Source organism: Heterocephalus glaber, unplaced genomic scaffold (assembly GCF_053883595.1).
Source record: "Heterocephalus glaber isolate CG9 unplaced genomic scaffold, H.glaber_assembly_v1.0 deba00001444, whole genome shotgun sequence".
NCBI classification, from domain to species: Eukaryota; Metazoa; Chordata; class Mammalia; order Rodentia; family Bathyergidae; genus Heterocephalus; species Heterocephalus glaber.
The window spans coordinates 10,436,404-10,452,935 of record NW_028258297.1 but is presented as its reverse complement, the minus strand read 5'-3'; the positions used below and the strand labels follow the sequence as shown (position 1 = coordinate 10,452,935).

At 59.3% G+C, this 16,532-nt stretch overlaps 1 protein-coding gene across 9 annotated transcripts in view; it reads right to left on the bottom strand.

Moving 5' to 3' along the window:
* Nucleotides 1-529: 529 nt before the first annotated feature.
* The window catches only part of Elfn2 (extracellular leucine rich repeat and fibronectin type III domain containing 2), a 50,415-nt gene continuing 34,412 nt past the window's right edge, over nt 530-16,532 (bottom strand). For 5 of the 9 annotated variants that reach the window (XM_021259035.2, XM_021259036.2, XM_004845662.4 and 2 more), the window contains one exon: nt 530-10,208. In XM_021259035.2, the coding sequence (XP_021114694.1) occupies nt 7,267-9,729 (2,463 nt within the window). In that variant the 5' untranslated portion in view covers nt 9,730-10,208 and the 3' untranslated portion in view covers nt 530-7,266. Of the gene's footprint in view, nt 10,393-16,532 lie in introns of all 9 variants that reach the window. The other 4 variants (XM_087213931.1, XM_087213930.1, XM_087213933.1 and 1 more) reach the window with 2 other exon arrangements.

The following is a 16,532-nucleotide window of genomic DNA, read 5'->3' as shown; positions in this document are numbered from 1 at the left end:
TGGTGAGGACAGTGGCCAGCTAGCTGGGGCTGTAGGCCTCAGGTTCACTGGAATGGGTCAAGCCGTGAACTCTGCATGCAGGAGTGGTGGAGAAGGCAAAAAAGCCCCCCTTCCCAAGAGGTGGGTGCTGGTGGTATAGTGGTGAGCAGAGCTGCCTTTCAAGAGGTGGGGGTCAGAGCAGCTGGGACAGCTGCAGGGGAAGGAGGGGAAACCTGGCGGCCCAGAGCCTGCACACTGACACAGTGGCACTGGTTCGGTTGCTTGCGGGTGGAGGGTCATGGGAAGAAGCTTCACAGAACCACTCCCCTGTGACGCCCACGGGAAGTGCCAGGCACAGTGGGCAGTGCCAGAGTGAGGCCTGAAATCCAGAGCACAGGGACAAGGGGACCGAGAGAGAGCCCAGATTTGGAACTGGCCTCCCCAGCCTCAAGAGACGATGAAGACAGGGAAGAAAACAGAAGACACTGCCACCCACAATGTGCCCTGGGCCTGGCAAATGCCCCACTTAGAAGACACAGCCCAGGAAAGTATAAAAGGGGTTCCCTCTGGCAAGTGGGGTTCTGGCTACAGTGCGCAGACCCCTCTCCTTGCTAATCTTTCCAGTTCAGGAGGTCTCGGTGCCCTGAGATTTTACCCACAATTGTCCACAAAGTGGAGCCAAATTAGGAGACAGTTATCTCATTCCCGAGCGATAACAAGGTCACTTCAGAAAGAAGTGAGTGCAAAACCAGCAGGTCATGTTTGTGTAATTAATCTCTTAAGACATCTGGGTGCAGCATTTTAGGCATCTGTGATATTGACTCTATTAAGACAACCACGGTCTCCTTGAGCTATGAATTGATTATTTGTAAATCTCAGGAAAGTCATTTTCCTTATGTTAAGACCACCAGGACATGACAAGAACCCATGGTTGCCATGCAAATCAGGAATTTATTTGGTAACAGGTTTGACTTATTCTGTAAATAACTGAAGGAAATAAGGAAAGCAGATATATAAAACTAATGGATAAAGTTTGGGCTGGTTAAGGATATTTCTTCAATTGTTTTAAACAAAATCACAACAAGCCCAAGGCCACCCACACAAGTACATATTTAAGGTTACTAGAATTAGAAGTAGAACACCTTTTGGGTTGAAATTAAAAGGTAGGGATCTTTGCACTTGTAATATAATGAATAAAAATTCTTAAGATGCACAGGAAAGCCAAACCATCCTTGGGGACACATCTAAATTCCCAGCAGCCACAGGGTCCTCTGGGGAAGGACTTAGGTAAACCAGGCTCATGTACACCTTGGGTCACACCTTGTTTCCTTGGGATAAAACCTGTCCTTCAAGAGAAAAGGCCCATGCTAACAAAGAAACTGAGGCAATGTGCCCCAGGCAGGGAATCAGTGGGGTGCCCAGAGCCAAGTCAGGCTTGGGGACCATGGTGGCCCTGGCTCTGGTTCTGAAGAAACAGAGCATAAATGTACCCCTCTCTCCCCTTCCTGGCCAGGTACAAGTATGTCCTGGAATTTCCTTCAGAAAGAGGGCTATAGGCACTTGGGGACAAGCTAGGAGACATTTCAGAGAGACAGAGGCCCAGCTGCAGTCACCTAGGGATGGCTGCCTTGGGGACTGTGTGAGGTCACTAGGAGGGATCCAGCAGGGGAAGGGTGAGGGGACCCAGGCCAGGGCCATCCCAAGGGGTCCCCACTATCTAACTCCAGTAGAGGAAGCTCTCAGGAAGCCATGGGCCCCCTTAGAGCCACCAGGGCCACAACTTCAGCTGACCTGCCTGACTTGAAGCTTCTGAGGCCCAGCATGTTATGTCCCTCACAGGGACTGCTTTGTCTCAGGGAGCCCATTCAAAGCAACCCTACAGCAATCCAGGCCAGCTCAGGGCCTTCGGGAGCAGGGCTCATGTGGAGCAGCTGGATAATGGGAGTCAGGGAAGAGGACGGTGGGCTCTGGCCCTGGGAAGCTGGGGCCAGTCTGGGCACCCATGGGCTCTAGGCTCTCCCTGGGCCAAGGTTTTGGCAGTTCAGCCTGAGGTCACAGGATGGTGACCCCAGATCCATGGCCTGATCACAGAGACAAGCAGCATCTCTTGGTTCTAAAGGGAACAAGAATGGTCAGTAGCTGTGAAGAGAGGGCAGCAGACAGTGGAGGGCACCAGGGACAGAGCAGGCAGGGTGCCCAGGACAGGCCTGGAGGGGGCTGGGGGTTCCACAGAGCAATGAAGGAAGGTCTGGGACCATCTGGGGTCCAGCCCCACAGAGCAGGTGACCGCTCCTGGGAAGCAGCTGAGGGCCTCTGATGTCCCCAAGTGACCCTGTACTCCATACAGCCATCTACAGAGTCTTCATCCAGGGTGAAGAAGTCCAGGACAGCAGGAAGACGCACGAGGCCACATGACAGAGGAGCATCCAGGTTTTGGGGACAGGAGGTCATGAGGCCTCTGCCTGCCCAGCCCACAGGGTGCTGGGATGCACAGCTGCCCTATATTCCCTGCTGGCTGCCCTGTGTTGGCAGATCCACTTCTTTTCCCCTTGACCGCAGGCAGGGATGACCCCATCCATCAGCCTCATCCTTAGTTCCTTGGGCAGAGCTCCGGGGGAAGAGACAGCACGGGACTGGGGCACCAGGAACTATGGGACGCGGGTATCCACACAGAGGGACAACACGCCACAGAAACCTTGGGCCTGTTGTTTTAAATAAGAAATTTATTGCAAATATAGAAATTGATTCTCTCCATACAGGAATCTCCGAGTTGAGGAAAACAATTTCGTGCCATTCAGTTTAAAACAGGAAATGGGGGTGCGGGGCAGATGTAGGGAGGAGAAAATAAATGAAGTTACCCCCATAAATGAAGGAAAGGAGAGGGATCAAGGCCCCCAGAGGGAGAGAGGGTCCGTACACAGCTGGGGCTCACAGGTTCAGAGTTCAGGGCCTCGAGCCCAGCTCTGCGGGGCTCAAAGCAGGTGCCAGGCCACAGCACGCTTGGGGCTGGGGCGCCTGAGGAGGACAGGGACCCAGAGGAACGGACAGCCACCACCGCTGGGCCCAAACCCCTGCCCCAGGCCTGTGCATGCTTGGCAGAGGGCCAGGGGCAGGGAAGAGGAGGCCCAGGCCCTCCCCAGACAGCCCCACGGGACCCCCTTTTCCTCTTCCTTCTGCGAGCAGGACTGATTCCCCTTTAAGGGGGATGAGGAGGCAAGTGGTAGGAATGCCGACTCTGTCTTAGGTGCGAGCCACAGTGTCAGGGAGGGGCCGTGTCAGAAAGGACTGTGAGCTGGCCAGAAGCCCCTGCCCTGGGGTGCAGGCCCCTGAGGAGCAGCCATTTTTCCAGAGAGGACAGACAGCAGTGGGGAGGCGAGGCTTCGGATGCCCACCCCAGGCTCCCTACTCCTTGACCCAGCCTCCCACACCCCTGCAAAGGCCAGGCATGGTGGTGGTGGCAGGAAGGGGTGCTCAGCCAGCCACTCCAGCCACCCACTCCCCTCCTGTCTCTTCCTCACAGCTGCTGGCTCCTCTTCCAGCCCCTTGTGTCTTGAGGAACTCAGCTGCCCGCTGCCTCCTCCGAGGGGCCAGAGACCCCCCAAGCCCCTCCCCTCATGTTAATTCCCTGCACAGTGCCCACCACTGGGAAACATTTCCTGTCGGTCCCTTCACTTTATTTAGGCCCTTCTAAGCAAGGGCCTGTCCCTGTCTGGTCCTTGCTGTCACTGACTGTTTTCTCCAGGCTGGGGCTTTCCTTTCCATTCCTCTCCTATGCCTGTTTCCCCTTGTGTCAACTTTCCCAGAATAGGGCATAAGCGACTTCCAGTTGGCAACATCAGGGGCCCTGGCCAGCCCCAAACTCTTTACTGGGCTGTTCCCGAGGTATCGCTCTGAAATGCCCCATGCCTGGCCTTCCCAAGTGGGTCGCCTCACTGCCACCCCTCGTCCCCAGTGCTCCTCAGTCAGGGGTTCCCCTCTCCTGCTGAGGGCACTGTGGTGCGCAGCCAATCGGGGTCCTTCCTGTGAAGGGAGGAGCTGTCCACTAACACTAAGCTTCCTGCCTGCCAGACATCTGGAAGGCCATTAGCTCCAACAGCAAGGTGGCACACCTGCAAGGCCCTGCAGGAGAGTGTGCCACCCCCGGGGGCAGGCTGCACGGGAACGGGCAAGCCTAGCTGTGGCCTCAGTTGAGCTCTAAGCGGGGTCCACGAAGCAGCACCCATATCTTCCCCAGCTGGATCCCCCCAACTGCCCACATTGGGCCCCTGACCATACCCCTCCCTGGCCCCTCTCCCTCTGCCCCAGGTGCCACCATTCCAGCCTGCCTAGGCCCTGGCCAGGACACATTACCCTTACAAACACAGGCCTCATGGGCTCCTAGGGGAAAATGCTCTTTTGTCTTTTGTATTTCACTTCTTATCAGAGGAGAAATCATCCCAAAAAGGATACAGATGCAAGGGGCTCTTCCCAAAGAGGCCTGGCCTGGGCGGCTGGGGGTGTGGCCTGGCTTGGGGCCTGGGAAAGGGGGTAGAGGCCTGTGTCTAGAGCCCTGTTCTGTCTCACGGGGAACGGTGAGATCTGATCATTCTGGGCCACTTGATCTCCCGGAGGGTCAGGGTTCCTCTATTGTAATGGGGCCCTAACTTTAAAGCCCCCTGAAGTGAGCTGGCCTGAGATTTTATAGGTCTCCAAGAAGGAATGATGGCAGAAGGGCAGACAGCACCCATCCTGCCACTGGGAACCTTCCTGGGGCAATGCCAGGCCACTGGCAGCTCCTCATTCTCCCCATGCTCCTCCCTCAGACCCCCATTGTCCATGAAACCCAAGCTCTCGGCCTCCTGTATCCAGCAATGACTGACCCCATCCCCCTGGCTGCCAGGGCACCTCCTCACCTGCAAAGTGGGAACGACTAGAGCAGGTGTGAGGGACCTCGCAGGCCCTCTCCACAGGGAGATAGGGCTGCCTTCTCCACACATCCCTATGGCCAACCTCCCTGACATGGAGGAGGGAGGGAAGGGTGAGGTACACAGAGATGAAGGGAGTGGGGAGGTGGCACTTGTGGGCCTGATGCCCAGAAAGACGGGAGGTGGGTGGGGGTCGGGGCTGTGTTTTGGTGGCACCTGTTTTGGGTCTTTCGCAGAGCTGGCCCCTCCCTGGGTTTCAAGAGCTGCTCAGATCACAACAGGGGGAATTGGGAGGGAGGTGGGGAAACTGGACAGACTGGCACATACACGACAGATGTTTGCTCAGAAAAATACAGTAAGATCATCATGCAAATATAACGGGGAGTCTGCTTCTCACGCCACTGGCTTCCCAGCCTGCATGTCTCCATTTTGCCACCTGGGTGTGGGGAGGGGTCGAGGGCCAAGTCTGGGGGTTGGGGGAGGTCTGCCTGCACATCCATGCCAGCCCAACTCCTCTGCTCCCCAGAACAGTCCCTCCTTTGCAAATGTCACCCCTAGAGCGAGCCCTGGGCTCAGCCAAACCCCAAGTTGATGTGACAGAGGTGTTCAGTGGAGACCCCCAGCCCTCCTCCAACCCCCACTCCAGCACTAGGGGCTGGTGGCTCCCCCAGGGATGGCACTAGCTTTCCTGGTCAGAGCCCCCTGCCCACAGTACGGGTCTCAGTCCCACCCCAGCATCTACCCTCACCCCACAGTCTCAGTCCTGTCTGGAGAAGCCCAAGAGGGTGACAGGCCAGGAGCTGGGGATCCCGGCAGGGACGTGGGGAAGCACAGAAGGCTCCCCCATCCCGAGGTGGGTAGGGCGCTGGGGGCACATCGGCAGGTGGGCAAAGCCGCCCGTAGAATCACCCCCCACACACACACCTCCTACACAGGGGAAGGGACCATATCTCAGCCCCCCAACCTGCTGACTGCTCAAGACCCCAAAATTGCTCCTCGCTGGAACTTGTCCGCAGAAACCCCCCGCTCTTGAGAAAGGCAGCCACAGCCCAGCCCTGCCCTCTGTCACCGCCCTCCGCTGCCGCCCACACTGAGAGAACCCCAGAGCCCAACGGTTGGTGGCTCTGAGACCAACTGCCAGGCTCCGGGTTGCCATGGAGACGGGCCAGCTAGGGAGGGGGAGGGGCCCTCAAACTCAGCCTGCTCCCCCCACCCCAGGGCAATGAGGGGACCTCACTGTTTGTGCTTTGTTCGATGTTGGGTAGGGGTCAGAGAGGAAAGTGGCCGTTTCCATGGAAACATGGGAGCCCCTCTGGCCAGGAGGTGAGGCAAGGATGGGTTGGCAGGCACCTTCCTTCCTGTGGGCAAGCCGAGACCTGCCCAGAGACCCCACAGAGGGGGCCAGGCGGGGCTAGGATGCAGGGTGCAGACGGGAAGCCCCCCACCATTCTATCACCTCCCTACTGCCCCCAGGCATCACACTTCACTGTCGTCCCTCTGGGTGGGTAGGGGTCCCCCTAGGCCCAGAGAAGCTGGGGGCCCGGGGTGTGGAGCCTGCACCTGAGATGCCATGGGAGCTGGTCTGCCCCCGCCCACCCCCAGGCAGCTCCCGGGCTACGTGGAAGACACTTGAAGGAGGTTGGTGGCCTGTCCTTGCCTCTGCTCCCTTCCTACTGGGGACCCCATAGGGTTAGGAGCCGCAGCCCGACCCTGAGGGCACGTCCATGGGCTTGCGAGGGAGGAAAAGCACCTGCCTGATTCTCGAATCCCTCAGCCCCAAGGGACCTCAGCTTTGGATGGGGCGATGAGTGGACCAGCTGAGGGGCCCAGGGGAGCAGTCGGGCAGGGGCAGCACTGGGCTGGGAAGGCAGGAGCCTGAGACTAATCTGCTGTGTGACCCAAGGGATTACCACTTCTTTTCCCTGGGCCATCCAAGAGGAAGGAAATAATGTCCATCCGGTGACCTGATCCCCATCTTGGGGGCTTCAGTCCAGCTCTACCTCAGTCTCCTTGGTCCCCAATCCCGTCTCTAGTCCCAGCTCCCCCGGCCCCACATTCTCCTGGCTTCCCCGTCGCCTGTCCCTGTCCCCAGCCCCATACACCCCGGCAGAGTCCCTGGGCAGCACAGTAAAGACGCCTGGTTTCGGTATCAGTTTGTAAACTTTAAGGAAAACGTGTCTTCGTTTTCCTGTCCATTATTGTCGGGTGTTGGTTGGTTCACAGTCAGGTGGTGGTCAGGTGTGTGTGCATGGTGCGTGCGTGCGGGTGTGCATGTGCGTCCACTCCGAGGCCCTGGCCCTCAGTGCACTGCCCCGCTTGGCCACCCAGGGCCCTTCCCGAGTGCCCCGGCCCTCCCCCTCCAGCCTCACCAGGGAGGAGAGGGTCACAGCTTCTGCTGGGCCGAGACCCCCTTCCAGTAATCGAGGATGTCATGCAGGTCCTCGTCCTTGGCGAACTGGACCTTCTTGCGCAGGGCGTGGCCAGCAGCCATGTACACCTCCTCACGGTGGTGCTTCTTGTAGGGTCGGAAGCGCTCCCAGATCCTGTGTGTGCTCTCAGAGGAGTACTCAGGGCTGGAGGAGTACCCTGAGTAGTAGTGTCTGGGGGAGAGCTGCGAGTAGGTGGAGTCTCGCTTGGAGCGGGTCAGCGGCTTGAGGAAGGACACGCGCTGGCTGAGACTGTCAGGGCCCTCCTCGTAGTAGAGCGCAGGGAAGCTGTGGCGGTGCTCGCTGCAGTGATAGGCAGGCTTCACCTCCAGGTGGTGGATGCCCCCACCCCCGCTGCTGCCCCCGCTGCTGCCCGTGGGCACCAGCGGGAGCCGGTCCAGCGGGCTGTTGAGTGGGCTGCCCTTCTCGATATACTTGGAGTCACCCTTGGCCAGCCCCGAGGCGGCCGGGTGATCAGGCACGTCCAGGCTGAAGACCTTAGCGCTCTTGATGGAGCCACTGGACGACACGCTGCAGGTCTTGCGGGTGACGGCGGCATCAGCGCTGAGCTGGCGCTGCAGTGGGTGGTGGGAGCTTTCTTTATAGGGCGGGGAGAGGAAGCTGGGCCGCTCCAACGCCCCAGGTGCGGCAGCTGTGGAGGTGGCAGTGGCCGCAGGGAGAGACTGGCACTCAAAGGCCAGCTCAGGGTCCCCACCACCACTGCTGCCCCCCAGGAAAGAGGCCGAGTCCAGTTTGAGGGCATCGATGCAGTTGTTAATGATCTGGTTCACCTTGTCAACCTCCTTGGCGATGGTGGAGATCTCAGCAGCCGAGCCCTGGCCATTCTCAAGGTCTGGGAGGTCATCCGCGGGCCGAGCCAGTCCATCGCCCCCAGCACCCGTGCGCACCTCAATATAGTTGCCTTTGGTGGCCCCCTTGGGCGTGTCCAGCCCAGCCTCCAGCCCCTTGGAGGTGGGTAGCTTCTCGCCAATCATGGACGGGATGGAGGACATTCGGGCCACAGGCAACACAGGGGGCTCCCCCAGCTTCTGGGCGGCATGGACGATGGAGCCCGCGTCCACATCGGCACCGTAGCGCATCTCCAGGATGGTCTTCTTGACGTTGACGGACTTCTGCTTCTCCTCCTGCATGCGCCGCTTGCGTAGGCAGTAGTAGACGGCACCCAGCACAATGACCATGCCGAAGAGGCAGCCCAGGATGGTCATGATGTAGTGCGTGGTGGTGGAGGTGCTGGGCGCCAGGTCGCCGGGCACAGGGTCCCGGGTGGTGAAGGTCAGGCAGGTGTGGTTGAAGCGACGGCTGTTGCGCAGTGAGGTCACACAGAAGGTGTATTCGGTGTGCGCCCGAAGCTTGTCCAGCGTCACGATCTCCTTCTTGTTCTTGAGCGTCATGACGTCAGAGAAGTAGCTGTTGTTGTACTGGACCAGGACATACATCTTGCTGTAGGGGTGTGGGATAATGACCACCAGGGTGGCCGAGGTGAAAGTCACATGATGCAGCTTAATGGCAGGCCCTGTGGTCGCATCTGTGGTGGACGAGGCCGGCGGCTCCACCGAAAGGATCTCGTCAGGGTTGAAGCCCGAGTTCTCATCTGGTTCCCGCTGGGCGTCGGTGGAGTAGGGCGTGGGGTGGCTCACAGGCCGGGCAGGCAGCGAGCCATTTCGGCATTTGGCCTGCAGGACGGTGATGGCATTGAGGCTGTGGTAGGGCCGGGGCACCAGCAGTGGGTAGCCGGCAAACTCCCGAGGAGACTCGCACTGCAGGCGGTCGTAGTTCTTGGTGACATTGTTGAAGACCACGAGCCAGGCGAGGAAGCCAAAGAGGTCACACTCGCAGTTGAAAGGGTTGCCGGCCAGCTCACACACCATCAGGCTGGCCAGGCTGGCGAAGGTGGCGCCGTCCAGGCGGCTGAGACGGTTGGAGGACAGGTCGATGCTGATGAGGCTCGGGCACTCGGAGAAGGCGGTGGGGCTGACCACCTCAATGAGGTTGTGCTGCACGAAGAGGAACTGCAGGCGGCTCATGCCTCGCAGCATGCCCTCTGTCAGGTTGCTGAGCCGGTTGTATCCCAGCTGCAGGACCTGCAGGCTCGACTGGCCCAGGAAAGCGCCATCCTCGATGTAGGAAATCTCGTTCTTGGTGAGGTTGAGGTCGGTGAGGTTCCCAAAGCGGTTGAGCGAGGAGTAGAGCACAGCCTTGAGCTTGTTCTCATTCAGCCGCAGGTCATGCACAGTGCTGTTGATGTGCTGCGGGATGGTCTCGTAGGGCGGCTGGTTCTGGCTGCAGATGGCCAGCCACACGTAGCCCTTGTCCCCCTCGATGAGCCAGCAGTCTGCGCGCACTGCACCCGGCCGGCACACGCACAGCAGCGCTGCAGCACATAGCCCCAGGCGCAGCATGGTGCGGGCCTCAGCCCCCTGGCAGCCAGGCAGGGGTGAGGGGCCGGAGCACAGGGATCTAGAGGCCAGAGGCTGGGGCTAGCAGCACAGTCCTCCCCGGGGCCGCCACCATCTTGGGGGCGACCCCCGGCATGGGGATCCCAAGCAAGATAGGCACGGCCGGTGCCAACTGCTGGGAGCTTTCCAAGGGTCTATAAGCAGGCACCAGGCCTGGCTGAGGTGTGGGGCCCACAGTCAGCTCCCCAAGGTGCTCCTCAACTCCTGCTGCGAAGGTGCACAGGGTCTCAGGGCCAGACTTCCTCTCCCTCCTCCTCTTCCTCCTCCTCCTCCTCCTCCTCCTCCTCCTCCTCTTCTTCCTCCTCCTCTTTCAGCTCTGGGCTCAGAACTTCAGACGGTTCCCACGGGAGAGCAGGGTGCAGCTCTGGAGGAGAGCAGAGAGACGAGGACAGGAAGGAAGAGACCCATCTGTCACCTGGTTCCTGAAAGGCAGCAGCGAGGGGGTGACTGATCAGTGCAAGGGCCCAGACCAGCCCATTCGAGCTCCAGCGCAGGCCCCAGTCCCTCTCCATACTGCTTCCTGGGGGCCTCCGTGCCATCGAGCACCCTAGGGTCCCTGCTACATAAAGGAAGGGAGGGCAGGTGGGTGGCAAGAGTGGGAAGGGGCTGGGGGAGAAGCAGTGAGATAGAGGTTAGTGGCATCCTGAGGACCGAGGACAAGGATGGGAGGCAGGAGAGGAAAGGGTCAGGTACACACACACACACACACACACACACACACACACACCCAGCACACTGGTGTCCACACTCACCTGCTGCCCTATGCAAAGACCATGTGCCCCTATGAGCCAGCACACCCTGGCACATACACATGGACACAGGCAGGTACACACACACACGCACACACACACACACACACACACAAACACCTACCATCTGTGTACATGACAGACAGGCCTCATGCACAGGTCCACATACCCAGGTGGGCACCCCAAATCCAGAAAGAGAATTAAGAAGCCCAGCAAAATGCTTCCTTTCTCCATGCCCAAAGATAAATAATTCATTTGTTGTGTAACTGCTCTTGTTCCAAAAATAATTCCCTTGTCTCAGCTTCTATGGGGGAGGGGAGCAGAGTGTGGCGGCTGTGGGCCCCCCTCACAGGGAGATGCAGAGGCTGGGGGTCTCTGCAGGGCGAAGGTGTGGGGAGAGTTCATCCCACAGGCTGCACTGAGCCAAGCGCAGGAGAGTAAGAGTTCAGGGTCCCAGAGACGCTCCCCAAGGTCACCACCCCAGGAGTACTTTCCAGTAGGGGCCCCTGATCCAGAACGGGAGCCTCAGACTTCTGAAGCAGCATGGCCCCACAGCCCTTCCAGAGCTAGAGAGTCAGAGGCTCACAGAGGGACAAGGACTTGCCCCGAGGAACATGGCACAGTCTGGACCAGGAGCAAGGCTCTCAGGCACGGTGAGCCCAGGCCAGAAGCTAGGAGGCCTAGGGCCCTGTCTACCCAGCCTGACTAGCCGGGGCAATCACACCATCTCTGAGTCTATTTCTGAATCCACAGAGCAGGAACCAGGCCCCTTCCCGACCCCGTCGATGTGGGAAGAAGTAAAGTGATTCACGCTGTCCATCTCCAAGGCACAGAGGGTGACCCAAGGATCACAGCCCACAGACCACTTGAGCCAACCTTCACTTCCCAAGTAGGGAAACTGAGTCCCGGGCCAGAGGAGGTATGACCAGGGCCCCTAGCAAACCAGACACACCCCCTTGGCCAGACCCAGCCCCCACTCCCACCCTGTGTTCTGGACACAGACAAGCCCAGTTCTCACACCCTCTTCCCTCCAAGAGGCCCAGGAGGTGGGAAGATCAGAGAAATCCATGTTTGGACAAGGAAGGCCAAGGGCTCTTCATCAGATCCTCCTCCACCGCCCACTCCTTCCCCTGGGAAATGCCAGGAAGGAGTGTGCTTAGGAAAAACACGTTAAACCTGTGCTGCTAAAGCAAAACCAATTTACAGCACTGAGGCCCAGAGGGTGGACAGTGTGGGGAGGAACCCAAAAGAAGTCCAGAGTGGGCAGTGCTGGCTGAGAAGGTGGCAGGTGACAGGGTGTCCAGATGGCTCGCTGGGTCAAAGACTGGTGCCAGGTCTAAGGCTGGAAGGATTGGGACCTCCAAGGCTGGCCTCACACCTCCCATCCCCTGCAGGGCCAGTTGGGCTGTTATGAGGCGGCAGGTGGCAGACACTATCACTGTCCTTGGCCAGGCCACACAAAGCTTTCAAGGCTGGACAGACATTGGCTCTGGGATGGCATGGCTCACAAGGTCAGTGCTTGCCCTCTCTGGGCTTCAGGGTCCCTTCCCAAGGCAGACGGGCTTCCTGGGGGAAGCTGAGCCCCCAAGCTCACAGCTGCGGGATCCAGGAGCCCTTGGTCCACCCCTCCTCCACCTGGGAATGTCTGGGGATCACATTTGTATGCAGGTGCACTCACAGGTGTGCAGCTGGCTCGGAGCAGGATGCAAGGGTGTACTGACATGAGCAAGAAGACAGCACACAGGCAGACGTAGCAGGCATGTGTGTGCATGTCCACAGGACATGTGCATGTGTGATCAGCCGCAGGAGCACATGCAGGCTTGTGGAGGGAGCAAAGGTTCAAGGCCAGCATTCTCTTGGGAATGCAGGTGAGCACCTCCCTGCCGACCTGCCAGGTCTGTGCGTGCGTGTGCCACTCTGCCACGCCCACCGCCCCAGCCCACTATCTCTCCTCGCTTCTGCACTGCTCAAGCCAGCCTCATGGTAGCCAGGCCTGGTTGTCTACTGAGGCCTCAGCCTGCCCCTCCTGTCCCTCCACTCGGACAGACAAAGATCGTGAAGCCCCCAGCCCAGATACTCTGAGCTCTGTCCCTCACCCTCAAGGTGACCTTGCTGGTGGCCTCTCTCCTGCTCCCCAAGATGGCTTGGGCCAGGGTGCAGCTCCCACATGCCCTGTGACTCACTTGAAGGGGAAAGGCTCCCATCCCCCTGTCCCGTGTGTGTCAGCCACCCTGTCCCCGTCCCTGGGCTGCCTGCCCACCATCCGCCGAGGCTTGACGCAGCCAGGGAGGGGACAAGGAGGTCCAAAAGGCGCTGACAGTGCACCTGGCCCCTGGCCCAGCTGCTCGCCCACTCAAGGTGAGGTGTGCAGGGAGGTGGGGGTAGCATGGGTTTTATCGGGCTGGGGGAGGGTTCAGGGTCCAACAGGCAAGGTCATGCTTTTCCCCTGCTCCCATGAGGGCCGTTCTGTAACACACATGCTGATGGGGAGCAGAGCCTTAGCCTAAACATACCTGAGGGCTGCAGAGAGGGGCGGGGACAGAGACAGAGAAAAGCAAAAATCCTGAGTCAGCAGGCCACGCAGGAAGACAGAGAGAGAGAGAGAAACAGAGAGCAACTGAGGCAGAAGAACTGCCGCAGTGAGATGACAGATATGGGAGCAAAGGAAGGGACACAGGCACCTGCTGCCTACCCGCAAGGGGTAGGGAGACAGATGACACCGGGCCTGGCTGAGCCCTGAATGCAGCCTGTGACCAGCCAGCGGGAGGGGAAGCACCAAGAAGCAGCTGCTGGAAAGCCGGGACCCCGTGGTAGACAGCATCACACCCAGGTGGCCTGGGAGGCATGAGGCCATGCAGGGAAAGGGAAGCCGGTGGCTGGCAGGTGACGTGTCCCCGAGCAGCCAGTGTCCACAGAGACCAGAGCTCCGGCTGCCAGGCTGTGTGATGTCCCCACTGGTGGGCACATCCTTGGATGGAGACGAGAGAGAAGAGCCAGGGAGACCAATGGGCACAGGCTGCTTGATGGCCAGAACCGCCAAGCCACTGGGCAAATGCCTCCCCCTTGGCAGGTGACCCAGCCAGGGGTGTGTCTACCCCCAGGTGCCACGAGGCCCCCTGTGGATTCAGAATCCTAAAGCCTCCAAGCTGGAAAGCTGAGGAGCCATGGCTCAGCCCAATGCCAGCCTGTTAGAGGGAAAACTGAGGCCAGGACAGAGGAAAGGACATGATCCGGGTCCTATGCCAAGGCGGGAACTGTGCAGACACAGAACTCAGGGTAGCAGTGACAGATCCCGATCGGCCAACCCTGAGTCCTCCCTGAGACCTTACTGTCCCCTGATAAGGGTTCCCCCACCACCAGCAACTCACCCTGGGACACTGGCCATGACCCTTGGTCCCCTCACCAGAGAAGCAGGGTGAATACCCACCCCTCCCCAGTGTGGCTGTGCGGGGACAGCAGCTACGCAGTTAGTGAGCTTCTGTCTTCCCAACCCTTAGCATCCAAGGTTCAGGAGCCCTAGACCCAGGTTCGAGGAAGCTCTGGGTCACAACCTCCAGGTCCCCACTGCAGGCTCAGCTGGAGGGTACTCCCGGGGCTCAGCTACCCCAGCCCCCTGCCTGGGCCGGGCGGGAGGATGGACAGAGCAAGGCGGGCCATGTGTCGGGCCTAACTGCGGGCAGATGGAGCCACAGGTCAGTTTACAGAAGCAGGTAAAGGGCACTTCGGTCTGGGTTCTGGGCTCTGCCTGGGAAATCCCATTTGCGGCAGCTAATAAGCCCTGGCACAGGCTCCCCCCGGCCAGGCTGGCCAAGGCTCCCAGAGGTGGCATCGTCACTGCCCGTGTCAATGCCACTACCCAGGACTGGGAAAACCGAGGACTCCTGGGCCCCGGCCAGAAGTTGCGGGCAGGCAGAAGCACAGTACAAGGCACCGGGGCTGAGACTGGCTCCCACCACTCTGCCCTCAAGGACAAAGCCTGCCACCCTCTCTGGTAGACTCAGGCCTAGGGGCTGGGCACTGGGTCTTGTTGCTGCTCCCACTTTACAAAGCTTCCTTGGGGCGCTGCCCTGGGCTTTAGTTTCTCATCTGCCAAATGGGGGGTTATGGCTTCACCTTTGAACTATTGCTTGGTAAGATAACCATTTGGATTTCAGGTGCACTGAGCTCCAGCTGCAAGGCAGAGGGGGAAAAAGCATTGAGACTGGAGGCAAAAGATCCTAGGTTTGAATGCTAAGCTGTATGACACTGCCACATTAGCTAACCTCTCTGGGCTTCGGTCTCTTCACCTGGAAGATAAAGGTAGGGTGACCTTTCCCAGTGGATCATTTGTGCATGACATTTTATGTTCCTTGTGTTGTTTGTCAGCCCTCCATGGCTGGTGCATTGGGCTCATTTAACAGATGAGAAAACTGAGGCGCTTTCCTCTGAAGAGCTGGACTCATGGCAGCGACTGCACAAGCACTGGCCGTGGGGTGGGGGTGCTTTCTCCTTCCTGTCAGAGGAAAGTGGTGCCAAGCAGCAACTGTTCACAAGCTTCAGGAGACTGGCTATCAGGAAGTGCTTATTCCAAGCCAGCTGCACTCCCACCCCAGGCCCTTTGCACATGCCATGCTCTCTTCTTGGAATGTTCTCCCCTGGTGTCCTCACTACCTTGCTTCATTCAGGTCTCGGAGCAACTGTTCCCCATTCCCACCCCTGCTGTTTCCAACACCAGATCTTCGCTCTCTTGTCACTTAGCCAACTTGACCAATGCTACCTGGCCTCGCTCAGTTATTTATCATCGAGCCCCACCCCCTTACTCTACCCCCGGCAGAGAAGCAAAGCAGGATTTAGCTTGCTCAGCCATGTGACCCTGGGCGGGGGCTAGGTACAAGGTGTGGGAATGCCAGCTTGGGGCTGGAGACCAAGAAGAACGCCTGGAACAGAGCCAGGGTCAGGATGCTGGTGGCCAGCAGGGGAGCCCCACCCAGACAGGGTGCTGGGGCTGTGCAAGACACAGACGAGGAAACTGAGGCTCAGAGAGGTGCAGTGATCTGCCCAAGGTCACAACAGCAGGACCCCAGGCCAGCCTGAGCCGACTGCAGGGAGGACTTCCCACGCTTGCATGCTTCCAGCCATGGGGCTCTCAGTACCAGCCTGAGGCTTCTCAGTCCCTTCTTGCACTGTCTGATTATTAGAGACCACTTCTCTTAAAGCCTCCCTGTAGCTCTTCGTTGGTCCCAGCCTGCTGTCTGAAGCCACTGGGAAAGAGACCAATATCCCCACAAGGCTCTTCCCACACCTGCTAGTCTGTTACCCTGCCCTCACCGGGCAGAACAGCCCCGCATCCTCCACCTGCTGTGCTAGGCTGTGGCACCCAGCCCTGCCCACCTGGCTCCAGCTTGCTGTCCAGGTCCCTCCGACACTGTATCACCAGCATGGTCTGAGCAGTGAGTGGCACTCGCCTCCCTCCGTCTGGCTCTGATGTCTGTCAGTGCAGCATGCGTGTGCACAGTGCTTCGTCTTTACCTTGTCCTAGATGTCAACCAGACCCCCCGGCCCCGTCACATGCACCACCACACAGCCCCAATGCCCGCAGAACGTCCTTGGGCCTCTCCAGGCTGGGTCTGTCTAGGTCTCCCCGAGGTGCCGTCCTGCCACCCCATCCCATCACGTCTCATTAGTCCCACCCCCGCACCAGCTGCTCTGGGTCTCTGGGGAGCTGCCCTCTGCCCTCGAGGCCTCGGCACCCACTCCTGCCTGTGTCATCCTGCAGAGCAAGCAGGCAGTGGCCACACCATGTTCAGGGACACGAAGAGCAGGCCTGAGCCAGGAACCCCCAGCAGCCTGGCCCTGGCCGGGGGGTGCCTACCATCCAGCCAGCCACCCGTGCCACTGTCCTCCCACGTTCTGAGAGCCAGGAAGACAGGCCACCCCTCCCAGAGCTGCCAGCTCCCTCCAAGAGCTGAAGAATGACAGTGTCAGCAGAGACAGCCCTGGGCTGGTGAGGCCTGGACG